The 17,562-nt window shown below is 33.9% G+C and overlaps 2 protein-coding genes across 4 annotated transcripts; both read left to right on the plus strand.

The window, feature by feature from the left end:
• Positions 1–2,086: 2,086 nt before the first annotated feature.
• Positions 2,087–6,682, plus strand: LOC101267483 (uncharacterized). The gene is made up of 2 exons (XM_004251194.5): positions 2,087–2,199; positions 4,308–6,682. Exon 2 carries the CDS (start codon positions 4,332–4,334, stop codon positions 6,534–6,536), a length of 2,205 nt encoding a protein of 734 aa, XP_004251242.1. The 5' UTR covers positions 2,087–2,199; positions 4,308–4,331; the 3' UTR covers positions 6,537–6,682.
• A 1,232-nt stretch (positions 6,683–7,914) lies between these two features.
• LOC101267772 (uncharacterized) lies at positions 7,915–16,778 on the plus strand. 3 transcript variants are annotated; one of them, XM_019211224.3, is made up of 15 exons: positions 7,916–8,336; positions 9,127–9,167; positions 9,841–9,933; positions 10,227–10,301; positions 10,650–10,699; positions 11,082–11,171; positions 12,070–12,126; positions 12,791–12,860; positions 14,446–14,547; positions 14,632–14,684; positions 15,324–15,474; positions 15,577–15,661; positions 15,885–15,929; positions 16,001–16,129; positions 16,340–16,778. In XM_019211224.3, the coding sequence occupies exons 1-15, from the start codon at positions 8,039–8,041 to the stop codon at positions 16,519–16,521; spliced, it is 1,521 nt and encodes a 506-aa protein (XP_019066769.2). In that variant the 5' UTR covers positions 7,916–8,038; the 3' UTR covers positions 16,522–16,778. The 3 variants fall into 3 exon arrangements, with proteins under 3 accessions (XP_019066771.2, XP_019066769.2, XP_004251243.2); XM_019211226.3 differs by lacking the exon at positions 10,650–10,699 and having other exon boundaries at positions 7,915–8,336; positions 12,795–12,860; XM_004251195.5 differs by lacking the exon at positions 15,885–15,929 and having other exon boundaries at positions 7,917–8,336.
• Positions 16,779–17,562: the final 784 nt, after the last annotated feature.

A 17,562-nucleotide genomic window follows, 5' to 3' on the forward strand; every position in this document is an offset into this window, starting at 1 on the left:
CACATAATTCATAAAGGGTTGCCCCTAACTACAAAAATATGTCTTTAAAAGTGAGATTCCATATAATGATCGCTCAACTCATTACGAAATTCTTCATACACATAAAAATTGATTCTTACAGATTTATCCATTTTATCTTGTGAGTAAGTAACCCATAAAACAAAAAATAAATTTATCAACATAACTTCATTTTCATTTATTAAAATACATTTATAGAATTAATTACACTAATATAAAAATGACTTATAGCGATAATTAATATACATATATATTAATATATCGCTATTCATACTACCACAAAAAAAAAAAAGTCACGATGCAATCAAAAATAAATATCTCAATATCAAAAGAATTGTTTAAAAAATGAAGAATTTCATTTTCATGCTATTTTTTAAATTTTTTTTATTAAAGTTAGATTTTGCATCTATATTAAAAGTATACTTACAAATCATAATAGGGTTTTGACGACCTAATTTCCCATAAAACAAACCTTTACATAAAGCTATGAATACATGAAGAATTAACGGTATAAAGATACATTATTTCCTTTTTGTTTTGTTTAATTCTTACGCAATAAAAAGTTTGTTATCACGTTCTTATCATGATATTAATTTTACGAGAAGTATCATGCATGATCGCCACCGTCTTTTCTTTCTATCAGTTATTTAGCAAGTTCCTTCCACTTTTCGAACCCTAGAAAAATTGTAAGACCTAAGTTAAGCAAGAAAATAGTACGTAATAAAATTATAGAAGATATAAAGATGTAAGATCGAAATGTGGCAAAAATATATTTTTGATTTTATTTTTATTCTTGATCCATTTTTATTTTTATTTTTTAATACGTCAATTTTTATAATAGTATTGATTTTCATTGCTATTTTTTTTCCCTATTATTCTCACCTAGTAAGTCCATATTTTCCTAGTTCAATAGCCAAAAAAGGAAAATACTAAATTGAAAATAATAATAATAGATCCTATAAAAGTCTATCTGTTTAAATAATCTACCATCAACATCACAATATTTCCATTAATTTCTTTTTCATTACAATTTACTATTAATTTTAGAAATTATGTTTGAGTTTATGATTTGCATTAATGTCCAATTTTTATATTTCAAGATTTTTTTTGGTCATATATTAGGTTTAGAAAAATTAGAAAATGAAACATTGCGAGCTAGGTTTGAAATTCTAGATTAATAATAAAAAAAAAAAAGAGAAAAGAATATGAAGATGAAATTCAAAAAGGTGATAACTATATATATTTTTATCTTTTTGTCTTTTTATTTTAATTTCAATTTTGTGTTGTAATTGTAGAAAAAATAATTATGATTATAATTTTTTATCGTAATATAAATTTTACGAGAAGTATCATATATATATATATATATCCTGCTTGAATACATATATATTATGTATATATATTCATGTTTAAATAGCTTTTTATGAATTAATTTAAAATAATTTATATTTTTATGTAAAAAAATATTTCCTTTTTCATCCTCATTGACCATCGATTTCAAAAATCACTTTTTAGTTTCTAATTTCTACTTCACACTCATTTTCTATTTTTTATATTTCAAAACAATTTTTTTTTATAGAAGTATTTAAAACAAAGACATAAAATCTAAAATTTAGACACAATAAATAAAACAAGAAAAAAAAAGGGAAAATATATTTAATGAAAACCTCTTCTTTTTAAAAAAGGAAAAAAGAAAAACTTTATTTGATTTTATATCATTATTACTCCTTTCTTGTTTTTAAATACAATTTTCCACATTAATTTTTGTCATGATATTAATGTCACGTGAATCATCATACGTAGTTATTTTTAACAAAGCTACTTCATTAGTACAAACAAAATAAGAGATAAATCCCGTGTTAACAAGTAAACGATGTCACGCATAAACACCCTTACCTAAAACCGTTTTCGAATAAAACCAAAAATTCACTCCCTAAAAAATGTATTTTTCTAACCCCCCCCCCCCCCCCACCCACCCCAACAAAAAAATTAATTAATTAAAAAAAAATAAAAATAAATTGGTCTATTTTATATTATATTTATCTTTTTCTTATTTCTTATTTATATTTTCTCTATATATATACGATTCTTACAAGCTCATTTCAATCTTACACCGCATTTTTCGCACAATTTTTCTTCTTCTTCAACACCCTTTTTCATCCATCGATCCCTCCTGTTCAGGTATGTTTGCTTAACATTTCTGTTTTTTGAATTTCTTGTTATGATCAATCTTCAATGGAGTTTTTTGATTCTGATGTCATGCTGAATTTTTTGTTTTTTTTGGTGTTTTTTTGAGGTTTTTTGGATACCCATTTGGTTAAATTTATGAAATTTTTTACCTTTCAGGTTTTTTTTTGTAGGTTTTGAATTTTTGTGTTTAGGGTTTGTTGTGGCAATGGGGGAATGGTTTGATTTGTTGAATGAAGAGTGGAAGTTGTGTATGAATTGGTTTTTTTTCAGCTGATGGGAGGGAAGGAAGGGGGAGGGTTTGTGTGTGAAATGGGAATTTGAGTAGTGAAAAGGATTGAGCTTTGTGTTAGCTATAGTCATTTGTAAAAAATTGATTTTCATCTCTTTTATGAGTCTCTTTCTTTATGATAGTAAAATGATAAAAGGGAATGTTGGTTTCCATGGTTAGATTGCTCAAGTAAGAATTTACCTAGGGCAAGTCAAGGAATGTGTAGTGTTTGTGAACCCTAGAGTTTTTTTTTTCCGCGTACCTCAACTTGTTTCATGGGATACTTGTCACCGCCCACCAGCTAAAGGTACTTGGTTACTCTGTCCATCTAGGGTTAAGATGAATGAGAAGAAATCACCTCTCTTCCCGTGGGATATCTGCTGCCACCTCCCACCAGAATCCACTTGTGGGACTATATTGTGTATTAGAGGTGGGTGGTAATCAGGAATTGGAAGTAGATGTCTAATACCAAACTTTAAATGTTCAGTTCGGTTAATCAAACTTCGGTATGGTAATTCAGTAATTATGTAGGAATGAAAAGATGTTTTGACGTGATATGCTCATAATTTGTCCAAAATTTGACATGTTAGTTTTTAGAGAAAATCATGTATTGGAGTCAGATCTCCACTCTCAAGCCCTAATATTATGAATTTATCGGCATAGGTCAATTAGGTCATCTAAATCACTCATTAATGTTACCCATAGATATGGTAAACAATTCATTAGGGGTGGGCGTTCAATATTCGGTACAATATTCAAATTCTGGTAATTTGGTAATCGATCAGTAAAAGTAGATACCAATACTTTGGGGTGAACAGATAATTTTGGAAATAACATTAAAATACTTACAACTGCTGAAGGGCACAAAACCAATGGGTGGTAGAAACAAAAGCACGGTTTTTTTATTGATGAAGTAGAAATAAACCTTCTTTGTATGTTTGATTACCTGAATGGATGTTCCTCTGCTAATTACCTATGTTGAGCCTTGTTTTTCGTGTTGGCGAATCTAGATTTGCTTTGCTTTGCCACTCTGATGTGGTGGTACTAGGATATCTTTTCTTGTTTTTTGACTGCACTGTTACAGTCTGCTTTCATCAATTATGACCATACTGTCACTAGCACCACATGTAGCAGGATTCTTTTTGGCATCTGATCATCTTCTCATCATGTTTATATAATGCATGAAAGCATATTGTAATCACATATGTTCACAGTTTTTCATGTGCAAGTCGATCATTTTCCTTTGCTCATGTGACTTTGGACAATGTTTTAGCCTATACATACCCCTTGACTTATCAACTATTTGAATCTTAGAACTTGTTTTCTGATTACTATGAATTTTATATGGTCTGTTGAGATACCGATGTAGATATTTGCTAGTACATGGTTGGCTAGCTAAAACTTAACTTTTGTTCTAGGCAAAGATCTTAAAATTGTTTAGCGATTAAGTGTTGTCCTTTCTCATTTGCAGTCATATCTTGTCTACAGTTGATAGGAGATGTCTATCACCTAGAAAATGAAAGAACAAAATGTATTTGTCTTTGTTGTTACTGTAGATTTGGGATGGGTGCAGGCCTCTACTTATCGATCATTTCCTTTGATCCTGCATGTCTGAGAATATACTTTTCTCATCAAACTAGTTAAAAAAATTGGGCAACTGATATGTTTATTTTTTGCTGATGTCGGCTGGTTCAAATAGTTAAATAGCTTGGTTTTTGCTCTTAGTGATGCTTTAGAATTGACTTGTGAAAAAAATATTTGCTTTAGAATTGTTGTCTGCTTGAAGTTGCATTGGTTGTTTGCTTACCTAATCAGCTCCTAACTTTTGTAGGTCTCAGAATTAGAAGCTGTAGTGATGTCTCGAGCAGCCAGGTCCAAGTCAAAGGATAAAAAGGTGAGTAAAGAACCACCCAAAATTGCTTCAAAGCCTTCTAGTGCTAGTGGATACAATCCTCTTTTTGGGACATTCCAAACATTTGACCCAGCTCCCGTGACTGCAAATGCTGCTCTCCACGTCAGTGGTCGTTTCAAAAGCATTGATGAGAGAGATGACCTTAGTGGGCACTCTCATGGAGCTGGTGGAGAGTATGAAACTGTTTCCAATAATGGTAGCTGGTCTGGTGAGGAGGACCACAAAGAGAAAACTTCTAATCTTCCTACCCGACAAGAGACCTCAGTTGGCACTGATAATGACAAGCGGGAAAAAATCCGTCAGAAAAATGAGAAGAAGCATCAACGTCAGAAGGAAAGACGAGCACAAGAGCTGCGTGAGAAATGTAGTGGCTTTCTCATGTCAAGAAAGCTTGAGGCACTTGCTAGGCAGTTTGTGGCTATGGGGTTCCCTTCGGAACAGGCAACTTTGGCTCTTATTCTGAATGAAGGCAAAGTAGAAGAATCAGTAGCATGGTTATTAGAAGGAGGCGAAGAAGCAAACAAATACGAGGCACAAAGTGCTGATACTGTGGGTAATTTGAAAATTGACATATCAGAAGAGTTTGCTCGCATTGCGGACATGGAAATTAGATTTAATTGCTCCAAGCAGGAAGTCGAAAGAGCAATAGTTATCTGTGAAGGTGATCTTGAGAGGGCTCAAGATATGTTGAGGTCACAAAAGCAGGAGCCCCCCTCTGTGCCGCCCAAGACAGAAGAAACTAGCCATCCTCCTACTATGGGTAACAACAAGATACCAATTGGCGCCACCAAGAACTTAGCAAGAGTACCTGTTAAACCTTCATCATCTAGTACAATACCAGCAAAGGCAGATGATAAAGAGCTCAATTATACTAAAGTTGTTGCCCCAGTAAGGCCTTCAATGGATCCTGGGAGCAACAACATACCATTGCTGGAAGGGACTGAGCCAAAATTGGACCGGGGCAAGGCACCTCAGGTGTCAGTACCTGTTGACAAAAGGTTTCCAGATGCGGGATCAAATCCTTCTGTTTCCTGTTCTTTGTCATCTTCTTTGCAGGTGTCACTTCCACCCGCCAAGACAGAAGCTGATTATGTGGCTGTTGAAAATGAATTGAAGAATCTACCAGTAGGAACTGTGACAGAACCAGTTGTAGTCATGCAACAACCCCCGTTTGTCAATGCCAGGCACACTCCCACCTCAAATGTTAGCTCAACTCTTCCAGAAACAGCAGTGCCGTTTTTTCCTATTAATATTGTTGGAACTGTGAAACCCAGTGGTATGAATCCACATATAGCTGGCACAAAAAGCTTGATCACTAATGATGTCAGCACTAACCACCAATTGTACAACCAACCTCATTATCAACAGCACCAACAACCAGAACAAGTTGTTTCCAGCTACGGGACACTCGTTTCTCCAGGAACTAGCTGGGGAAATAATTTGTGGAGTTGGACAGGTGGTTCATCACAGACACAATTGGTTCCTGCAACTTCATCACTCGGACTCTTCTCTGGGTTGGGCACCCATGGTCCTTATGGGGTGCCGTCTCCTGTTGACTGGAACAGCGGTGGTGGTACAGTTCTGCACCTAGATTACAAAAACATAGACTGGAGTTTAGATCACGGTTCGTCATCATCAGGAACAGGTGGTGTGTGGCGAACAACAAACTCTTTACTGGAACACTATGATCCTAAATATGATTCATTTTACCGTGGAATCGCTGCTAAGTCTACTTCAAAACCTGTTCTTACCAATAAGATTGGAGTTCCGAACCCCGGGTTGCAGGTTGGAGGATTGAGTGCAGCAGAGACATTGGTGGCAGGTGGTTCTCGTGAGTGGACGTCTGCGGCAGGTGGTTTTCATCAGCAGGTATCTCCAGTGGGTGGTTTTCATCAGCAGAGATCTCCAGTGGGTGGTTTTCATCACCAGACATCTGCAGTGGGTGGTTTTCATCAGCAGACATCTGCAGCTGGTGGTTCTCGTCAGCAGACGTCTGCAGCAGGTGGCTCTCATCAGCAGACGACTGCGGTGGGTGGTTCCCATGAGTGGACGTCAGCGACGGGTGGTTATCATCACTGGACTTCTCCCTTTGAAGAGAGAGACCTTTTTAGCTTACCAAGGCAGTTTGTTACTTCTCCCTCTCTGTAGAAAATAGGGGTAGAGGATTTGGGTGAATAATAAACAAAGTAATGTGAAAAAGAGAATAGCAGAATGTTGTTTATGTATGTTGGCTCTTATGATGCATTTACCCTCTTTATATTATGAAAAAAAAAGCATGCAATTGCTTGGTTTAATGCCTCTTTTCTCTTTCTCCTCTTTTTACATCAAGTAAGTTCCTGCTAAATCAGTATTGTGGACAAGTATTTTTTTTAGAAAAAAATGTTTTACAATTTTTTTGAGTTGGTCAAAGTTTTTTGAAAAATATTTTCTTTCGGAAATAAACTTTTTATAAACGAGGAAAATGACTTTCTTAATTGAAGTAGTGAAAACGAGCGTCATTTCTCATTTTTTGTGTCTTCTTTATTCTCTAGCACATCTCATCTTTACCTACTTCTCGTAGCTCCTATCCCCACTGTCCACCTCATCTTACGTTTTATTTGTTTAAATTATGTATTTTCTTAAAAAATATTTTCTTAGAAAATATAAAATACATCTTAATTAACTTGTAATACAATTTATAGTCGAACATAATTTAATTTTTCTATACTATTTTCACTTTTGAAAATAAAAACTATTCTCTATAAATTTCATACTATTTTTATAGCCGACTACAAACTAAATTAAAATAATATAAAAATGACAAAAATCAATTTTATAATAAGAAACTACTACAATTGAACCATGTACAAAGAGAAACCAAATAATAACTCAAATTAACATAGTATCAATTAATATATGCTCATGTTTTGATGCATATATTAATTTTTTGTAATTTATCATCATGTTAATCTATTCAGCATATTTAAAAGTTCCAACCTAAATTTATAATACAAATTGACATATTCCTTTGATGCATGCAATAAATCGTGGTTATATACCGTCATGTCAATTTAAGTGAACATATAAATGCGATACTTTATGTGATTTAATCGGATAATTATGTTTTTAAACTTAGGTCGTACATAATTAAAAAATTTAAACAAATAGATATATATTACGTAGAATATGTGTATATACTTGTTTAATTTTATACAGATTTAAATGTCTATTTGTGCACAACCTAAGTAGAAAAACATAATTATCAGCTGAAGCTAAATTAAGTGTCGTGTTTATGTATTATGTCTAATCTAAATCATGTCCATTGAGTGAACATATCTAGCTCCGAACTGATTTTGATTTTGGACTCTTACTAGCTTCGCTCCGAGATTTATTCTCATTCAATGTCCGAAGCTCATATTGAAGCTTAACTAAATCCAAATAGTATACGACAGAGTCCTTTTGAATGTGACGCTTCTAACTTAATTTTATCTAGAACTTGAACTCGAGACATGTGGTGCTGTTGTTATTGGTCCTTTTTTCTCACCCAATCAACCCAAAGCCAAAAGAAACTGGCTCTTGGAGAGAGAAGACAGTAGTAGAGCAGAAAAACCAAAGAAAAAGAAGAAGAAAAATCAAGAAAAGGGCAAACCCTCCACCCCTTACCCCTAAAAATGGCTTTTTCTTCATCATCTTCTTCTCTATTACTTCATTTCAAGGTTTCTATTCCTCATACTAAAAACCCATTTCATAGATTTTCTTCTAATTATTGTTTGGTACCCACAAAGATTTTCCCAAAATGTTGTTCTATAAGCTCAAAGTCATCAACTTTTTTCAAGTGTTATTCTCAAAGACAGTCCACTGAACAAAAAAATGAAGAAACTGAAGGGAAAAATGGGTATCAGGAACAAGTTTATGATTTTGAAAGACTTTTTTCTAACCTCAATCAAGCTACTTTGAAGAGAGAACCAGGTATTTCACTCTTTCAAGATTTGAACTTTGTGGTTTTGAATTGTAATTACAATGTCCTTAAGTTGGTAATTGAGTTTTAGATTGTTCCTTTTTAGTTAGTTCCGAAAAGAATGATATCTTAGTATATTTAGTACTGCTTCTCCGTTTTAATTTGTTTGTCTACTTAACGTGAAGTTTAAGAAAGTAAAGAATGTGTTTATAAACTAAATATTCGTAGAAATGTACTAAAATGATCTATAATCTTGTGTCTATGTGAAAATTTAGAATTAAGGAGCTCCGGAAAAATAAAAGATACATTTTTTGAAATAGAATAAAAAGGAAAGTAATTGTTTTTAATACATAAAGGATTTGCTCAAACTATACTGTGTTCTATTGAACCTGTAACCTAAGCCTCCATCTGCCCCTGCAATGATCAATGACATTTTCTTAAGTTAAATATCGAAACTTTTAGCTAAGGTAAAAATAATACTCTAGGTGGGGTGTTTAGTTTCCATGTTAGTTATTCTATAATGCATGGATTTTTTAATGCGGTGAATAATAATGTAGGAATTTTAATGGGATCATGGGATGAATAACAATACAAGAAATGTTTTGTAGGACTACCTCATTTAAGGAAAATTTTGCCTTCAAATATTTCAGCACTTTAGTTGGATGATATTGGCAGTGATGTTAAAGCCAAAAGTTGTGCTCTTTATGCTCGAAATGTAAAAGAAAAGTTCTTCTATAATTTTTGTTTATGGAGATCTTGACGTTTTATGTATTTTCTTAACTGGGGTCCTCAATTCTCCAGGAAGTCTCAGCAGTTCCATTTTTCTTGTTGCTGGTACCACTGTATGTTTTCTCTCCCTTCCTCAATTTGTGAACTGTGCATGTGTATGCACTTTATTTATATATATCCAGATAGCATCATCGGAAAATTTATGTACATGTCAAAGCTGGTACTTCTGCACAGTCAACTTTCTGTTGCTTTTGAAACAACTGATCTTCTATCTGTCCCGAAATTGCTTCCCTCTGTCAGGACATCATCTTGATACTCAATGAATCTCCAAATTTACGTTACTGAAATATAGTGTCCTATCCAGTGTTACTTTCCCAGAAAGTTTTTATTAAATTTTAGTATAACTTTAAAGCCATGTATTTAGAAGTATGAGGAAGTAATGAAACAACCTGTATGACCGGCCACTCATTTCTTAATATATTTTCCTGATTAAGGTGAAAGATTTTGATTGTCCTAAATTGAGAATGAGAAAGTAATGTGAACTGCACGAAAATGAAGAAGGTGGTTGCCAAATTTCAGAATATGAGTACATGAGTTTTTCCTACCTATGTACATTATTTATATTTTGATTGTTCTAGAAATTTTCTTCTACGAATATCAACAATTTATGAGCATATTCTGATTGTCGATTCTTTCTCGGTTGGTATCGTATCACCTATGTTTCTACTCTTAATTAACATGAATGAAAGGACTAGCAGGAAAGTAACATCTTTGTGTCTTGAATAGGTAGGTGCAGGTATTCTTGCTATTCCTGCAGTCACCCAAGAATCTGGATTTCTAGCCTCTGCAATAGTTTGCATTGTATGCTGGATTTATATGGTAATTGATTCAGCATTATTTCTATTTTTGTCAGTTTTTTTTTTTTTTTCATTTTCTTATCTGGTTTCTCAAGAATATGTGGAAAACCAGTACACATGTAAAAGTCGATTACTTAATTCTAGTTTCCCTTACGGTTTCTTGTATTTAATAACCTCCACATAAATAGAATGTTATTGTTTATATTTCTGACAGCTACATCTGATTCCTCTTATCTTTCCTCCATCCCACTCATAAACAAACAAGTCCTCAATTTTCTGCACTAATAAGATTCTTGGAAATCCAAAATGGTGCAGGTGGTGTCTGGACTACTTATTGCAGAAGTAAATGTGAAGACAATGTGTGAGCTTGGCTCAGGTGGTGTTTCATTGGTACGATACTCATTGATCTTCGCATAAATTTTTTCCTTCTTCCGTATTCAAAAAAATGGTTTTATTGAATTACTCAAACCAGATGACATCTGTCATTATCCAATATTAAATTGGAAATAAAGTATTGTCTTTACATTTAAAATGTTTTAAATAATTGGTCGTATTTCACATTAGTTTCTTATGAACTTGTAAGGTAGTATCATCTATACTTCTCGTCATGCTTAGACTTTAGTTGAAGCTGTTCCCTCACTTCCTCCGGATGTGGTAGCCTTGCGAATACGAGAAGCTTACTTTGCTTTTCAACTAACTCCTTTCATTTCATATATTAATGGGACATGGCTATTTCAGGTGTCAATGGTCAGGAGAACCCTAGGAAATACAGGAGTGCAAGTAGCTTGGTAGGTTGATCTTACATTGTTCATGCTGCAAAAACTGGTTATCCTTATTGCTTAGATCCCAAAAAGTTTCCACTAAACAGAAATCTTGTTACAGTAATGATTTTATCGGCTGCTTTAAGACAAAAAAGAAATAAAAGTGTAGTAGTTGACATTTGATGGTATTGGTTTTTATTGATGTATGTTAACCTATCATTAATTGATCTACCCTCCCTCCCAAAGTAAAAACAATGTTTTCTTAGTTATTAGGATCAAATCTTATTAGTTTTACATACACTTAACCAGTTAGCAATAACATTTCCAATTTTAGTTTCATATCCGATCACTCCCTGAAACTTTCGATTTGAATAATTTTCCATCTGATAGAGCTCTTTTCTAATGGCAGCTGGTCCTACATTTTCATCCATTACGCCCTTCTTGTTGCTTATGTGGCTCGTTCTTCAGATATATTGACAACCTTCACCGGGATTCCATTGTATGTTCAAATCTCTCTTAACATTTTTGATATTATCATCACTTCTATAATTTCTATGCATTAGTTGATGATGGCCTTAAAATATCTTTTATCATGTAATCATATAAATCAATTGTTTAATAAGAAAAGTAAATACTATGTTGTGGTGAGTCCTGGGCTTTTGCAATTCTCAAGAGTTCGACTTTCCAATGTATACTTGCCGAGAAATGGTTGATGCCTGATGTAAGTGTGGAGTCCTTGTGCTACCTCTGGTCTTGGAGGTTCTACTGCTTTGCTCCGTGCCAGTACTGAATATACTTGAGAGCAGACATTTTAGGAATTGCAAGTAATAACAACAACAACAAGAACATACTTAGTATAATCCCATAAGTGGGGTCTGGGAAGGTAGCATATCTTACCCCTACCTTGGGGGTAGAGAGGCTGTTTCTATTGCAAGTATCAGTAAATAAAAGGTTTACTTGGAAATGGATTCAATTATTCCTCATATGTCTAAATCTAGGATCTAAACTTTGATAACAGATTTATGGCTTTTTGGTTTAAATGCTTTAAATTGAATGTTCTTTGGTGTTTATTTGACGTTACACAATCACGATCTTCACTATGAAGGAAATGATGAGGTGGCCAGATTTTATGCAACAGTTTTACATTCATTTCTTTTTTAAATAGTGAAATTTACTTCCAGATAGGATCATTTGCAGTTGACAATTGATAATCATATAGGTTGATATTTCTTCCTAAATAGTCAAAACAAATGGTGTTTTTGGGATGTTTTGTTATTCCTGTATGTGTTATTTAAAAGCACCGTAAGTTTGGCATTAGTTTATACATAGCTTCTTGGAGAATATTGTAAATCGTTTCATATGATTTTTAGGTGTTGATGGCAGCATTATGATTGCAGATGGGAAACCGCGACCTTGTTTTCACTGCTTCTTGGAGGGATTTGCTTCTCTGGAAGGTTCACATTGCTTTCTCATTTTCTTTTGATCAAGTTCCTCTTTTCCTGTTATCATGATTAGTAACCACTTGTAAAAATCAATGAGTACAAGTATGATTTGCCTTTCAAGATCGTTTTGACCCATGAAGGTATAGTGACTCTTGTAAGAAGGTCAAAAAAAATTGTCTACAAAATGGATTCTCTGACATGCTTTGAAAATCTTATTAAAGAATTTCTGTGATAAATGGTTTAATTTCAACTTGTACTCTTTGGTATGTGGCCTTTCTGGGCTTTATGGCTTCTTAATTCTTTATTACATCTGATGAACTGATCTTGTCAAAAGATAAAATGACGTATAAACAAATGAAGAAAAACTTGTTATTACCCCTAAATCTTTTTCTTCCTTGTTCAAAGATAGGATGCCTTTCTGCTTAAACCAAGTACTCACATTGTGTGTGAAAGTCATTTCATGGAAACCTACACTCTTTTTTGAACTGTTGATAAAGGAAAACATTGCTAAATAATGACAAAGCAATATCTTGTGCCCCGGCGTTGTATTCTTCACAGTTAATCTGATCATTTTTCTCTTTGTCATGGAGGAATAATTCCTCCCCTTTTTGAAAAATGATACATGATTTTCATCTTTTGAAGTTGTGTAAGTAACACATTTTCTAATTTTGTGTAGCCAGCGGACTATCGGGGCAGTAAACGGTGTCCTTGTGTTTGGTATCATTGCCTCTTTCACAGTGCTTGTGGTAATTTCCATTCTTGATCAATTAGAAAAAAGCTGTTGTTATTATATTAGGATTATCTAACTTTTTCGCATTTCCCTTTTAGGCTGCATATTGATATTTCTTTTTATAGACCCCAACATATTTTCATACTTCACTGAAGTTGGTGCCATGGTATCCAACTCATGCCAATATATGCCTTAATTGATGATAGCAACAGAGGTTAGCTGCCACCTATGTTGCTCAGACTCAGCGCTTGTCGGATTCTCCAAAAGTAGTGTATTTTGTTGACTCCGACATGGCTGCGTCATCGAAAGTGAAGAATCCGTACAACTTAGGCTGCTGCCTGAATTATTCAGATAGCCTAGACCCTAAGGACTTTTAGTGTTTAGATGTTGCATGAGATGGTAAATGCTTCTGGGTAATGGTTTTGCTAATTGGCTGGTCCAAAAGCTAAAATGGTAGTCGGTAGATATGAAAAAAATGAATTACTTCACATAGCAATATGCTAGATATATGTTTATGAGATTAGTAGATGATTATTGGTTCATTTGAGCTTCTTAATGCTTGAACATGTTCAGCTTTGTTTCTTGTTTTTATATACTGTAGACATGATATTTTGTACTTCCTTTTTGATAAATTTCTTTGAAACGACATTAATATAATTATTATTTGAGAAATTATATGAAATAGTAAATGTTCTTGCCAACAGGCCTGTTTAATGGAAGTTCCTGAAGCTACAAATGATGTTACATGTAAAAGAAGTGATAGCTTCACATGGCCACATTAATACGAACAAAACAGTAATTGAGGGTTGTTGGCTAATGAGCTTCTTAGCAAACATGGTCTGCTTTATTTGTTGTTTATACTTGCTATGCATACGACAAAGGAGTCCATACATTCTCATGCATCACTTGCAGACGAGAACAAGTTCTGGGAAATCTACATTAATAGAATGTTGATTATTCAGATGCTTGCATGAGATGGTAAATGTTCATGTCGACAGATTTTCTCAATGGCATATCGTAAAGCTATGTTGTAACATGTAAAGGAATTAATAATTTCACATGGCATCATATTACCATGCGTATTACATTGGTAGATGATTGTTGGTCCATTTGAGCTTCTTCATGCTTAGACATGATCCCAATTATGTGTTGTTTATTTATACTATATACAGATGATAAAGGATTTAATATAATCTCATAAATCATGTGATATCCTTTTTTGTATGCTTTTCTTTCCGTATTAGTTTCCATGTTTTCTTCATCGCCGTTTTCCTCGTTCACGACTATTTTGATTTGAGGCACTTGAGCGAAAAGTCTTTTGCAAACAACATCTCTAGCTTCATGACATAGTGGTGTGGTCTGCGTACACTCTACTCAACACTCCCCAGACCTAACATGTGGGATTACACTGGAAATGTTCTATTTTCACAAATCATGTGTACTTGAAAAACAAAAAGATTATCTAAATTTGACAACTCTAAAAAGTCAATGACAAACTTGTGCCATTTATATCCACATCTCAGAAACACCTGCAACAAGCTTAACGTAGAGCACTGGAAACTGAGAGAGAAATATTTAATATCCCATCTTTTATGCTTAAGGTTGTCGCCAGTGGAGACTTGCACTGGGAGGCTCTTCTGAAAGCTAACTTTGAAGCTGCTCCTCAAAGTATACCCATAATTGCACTCTCTTTTGTTTATCAGGTAACACATTTTTTCAAATCAACTCATATATTCACCCTGGGATTGTGTGTCTAATTAAGTTAATTAATTGCCTTTTGTTCTCAGAATGTTGTACCGGTTCTCTGTACGAATCTTGAAGGGGACCTGTCAAAAGTAAGGTGATTATCAGTATTTTGCTTTCATTACTGCAGCATATAGTATACACTTGGCATACCTTATGAATGCATAATTCTGAATCTATATTTGTTGTTCATTAGTTAACATAATTTCATTCTTTACTTAATATGATGCATTTGATTGGACGCCTAAACTATGGAAATAATTTGACTTGTATTTAAATCTTTTTTGCTATAATAAATCATTCACAACATTTTTCTGAAAATTTGGCAAGTGTCTTTCTATATAGGCTGTTTCACTCAATCCATCTTTGCTTTATGTAAGAGTTAATGATTTAAAAAACACACCTAAATTCTCACCTTTTTGCAAGTTTCATACCTCAACTATCACTTGTTTTGTATTAAAACATACCTTGATGCTAAGTTGGGCTACACACACCTGTCGTCGATTGGGAACAAATATTTGGCCAACTCAACATTGAGGTAAGTACTAAGTGAGTGATAGTTGAGGTACATGAAGAGAACAATGGATAGATGAGGTATGGAACTCGCAAAAAAGTGATAGTTTAGGTGTGTTTTTGATCATTAACTCTTTATTGAACGTCCTATCAGTATTTCAGGTAGTATTATACAGTTGGCTATAGCTACATTCTAAATAAATTGATGGTTATGGCACTGTAGGAGCGCTATCGTTTTTGGGACAGCAATTCCCCTTGCTCTATTTCTTGTTTGGGATGGAGTCATTTTGGGAACAATTACAACTCTTGGAACTGAAGCAGACAAGATTGCGGATCCACTACAACTATTGCGGTCTACTAATGGAATCGTTGGGGTTGGTACTTATTTCAATGAGATACTATATTTCTTTATTGAAATTAAGTAAAATAGTTATGCACTGATTTTTTCTCCTCTTATCTTAACATTGTGTTTGCAGCCAATAGTTGATATCTTTTCACTTCTGGCAATTGCTACTTCTTACATCGGTTTTGTCTTGGGCCTTTCGGACTTCCTTGCTGACTGTGAGTTGCTTAGCTCTATAATAGTTTAGTCTATGAACATGTGCTATTTTCAAGACTTCTCTTGTTCGTTTAGCTGTGAACAAGCATAAAATATTCTTTTTTGATCACTATTTGTGGGACAGTTATATTATACCGAGTTTGTTCCCCATTTAGTTTCTCAAAAACTATATATTTTTGTTAGCGTTTTTGAGCTAATTCCACCTGCAACATTATTACCTTGTAGATTTCACTGCATTATATAATCTGGTCTGGGACTCTGATCACTGCAGTAAGTCTCAATTTTAGCTCTCTTTATGAGGTCTAACTTATGGTTTACTTTTGTTATTTAACTGCTGGCAGTGCTGAAACTCCCGTCGGGTCCTAACAGGCCTCTGCCATACTTACTTACTTTGGTTCCTCCACTGATACTTTCACTGCTAGATCCAGAGATATTCTTCAAAGCATTGGATTTTGCTGGAACCTATGGAGGTATGGAGATTTTTACCTACAGTATTGCTTAATACCTCTTTGAGATGCAGCTATTATTCGGACTATATGAACACGGAATACTCGTGCACCAGCTTCCCATATTCATCTTCATTTTGGGACATACTTAGATGTGGTACCAATGTCCATCTAAACGTTTATTCAACACGGATCTGAACGATTTATTTGATTCGTGTGTTTGCGTCTTTGTAGTTTTGGTGCTTTTTGGACTTCTTCCAGCTGCAATGTCCTGGTCAGACAGATATTCGGAATCAACTCAAACTCCAAACTTACCTCCGTTGGTTCCCGGAGGAAAGATCACCCTTTCACTTGTTTTTGGAGGTGCAGCATTGGTCATTCTTTCAGAAATAGTAGAGAACATTGCACATACATAGTTGTTGACAATGGAGGTGATTATATTTAGCTCGTCTCGTCTCGTCTCGAGTTACCACATGTCCCAGAATATTTCTACAAGTGCTAGCTAATTTGCAGTGTATGAACTATGAAGTACTGTTGTCTGTTGGTATATAATGGTGAAATTGTTGTGAATATGATCAAGTAGATATATAGAAACAACTCTGGAATAAAGTTCTTTCACAGATTGGATTATTCATGTTGTATTCACTGAAATTATGAAAAAGTCAATTGTCAACTGTTTTGTTTTGTCTCAATATTAGATAAATAAATAAACACAACACAACACGTCTATTTGTTCAATTTTATACTAATTTGTATATCTATATATGCATAGACACGAAAGATAAAGAAAGTCGGCTAATTTTTTAAATCTGGTCGTAAATGCGAAAATATGATCGAAAAGAATGATGTAAATATACTCAATGCTTCTTCAATTTATTATGGAGACATTAAATTTATGGGCTAATATACATGAAAACTAAGAAAGTCGGTGAATTCCTAACTTGGCTTCTTAATGCAAAAATATGCCTTAAAAAATGATGGGATCGTACGCAACGTTTTCCCAACTAATTATGGAAGTTCCATTAAAAAAAATTTCAAAATTTTTTTTTGATGCTCCAAAGACCAAATTCATAGATTAATACACACGAAAAAAAAAAAAAAAGTTAGCTAATTCCTAAAAGTTGGTTCGTTAATGCAAAAATGGCTTAAAATGGTAGAAAACTCATTACGGAGATCCTCATAAAAAAAATTTAGAAAAAATTTTGAGCACTCAAGACTCCAAATTAACGGCTTAACACACAAAAACCAACAAAGTTGGCAAATAAATGTGAAAATGTCTTAAACATGGTGGGGTTATACAAAATGTTTCCCAAGCTCATTAAGAAGTTCCTCATAGGCGTCAGATCCATGATCTAATACACACAGAAATTCGATTAATTTCTATATGTTGACTCGTAAATCTGAAAAGATACCTTAAAAATGGTGGAACTATATACAATGCATTTCCAACTCACTAT

This window comes from Solanum lycopersicum, chromosome 11, assembly GCF_036512215.1.
Source record: "Solanum lycopersicum chromosome 11, SLM_r2.1".
NCBI classification, from domain to species: Eukaryota; Viridiplantae; Streptophyta; class Magnoliopsida; order Solanales; family Solanaceae; genus Solanum; species Solanum lycopersicum.

Excerpts from the sequence above, each read along its gene's own strand:
- LOC101267483 (XM_004251194.5), top strand. The coding sequence starts at position 4,332 with ATGTCTCGAGCAGCCAGGTCCAAGTCAAAGGATAAAAAGGTGAGTAAA.
- LOC101267772 (XM_019211224.3), top strand. The coding sequence starts at position 8,039 with ATGGCTTTTTCTTCATCATCTTCTTCTCTATTACTTCATTTCAAGGTT. Across the intron at positions 12,127-12,790 it reads GGGATTTGCTTCTCTGGAAG|CCAGCGGACTATCGGGGCAG; the intron begins GTTCACATTGCT and ends AATTTTGTGTAG. Across the intron at positions 15,475-15,576 it reads CTACTAATGGAATCGTTGGG|CCAATAGTTGATATCTTTTC; the intron begins GTTGGTACTTAT and ends TTGTGTTTGCAG.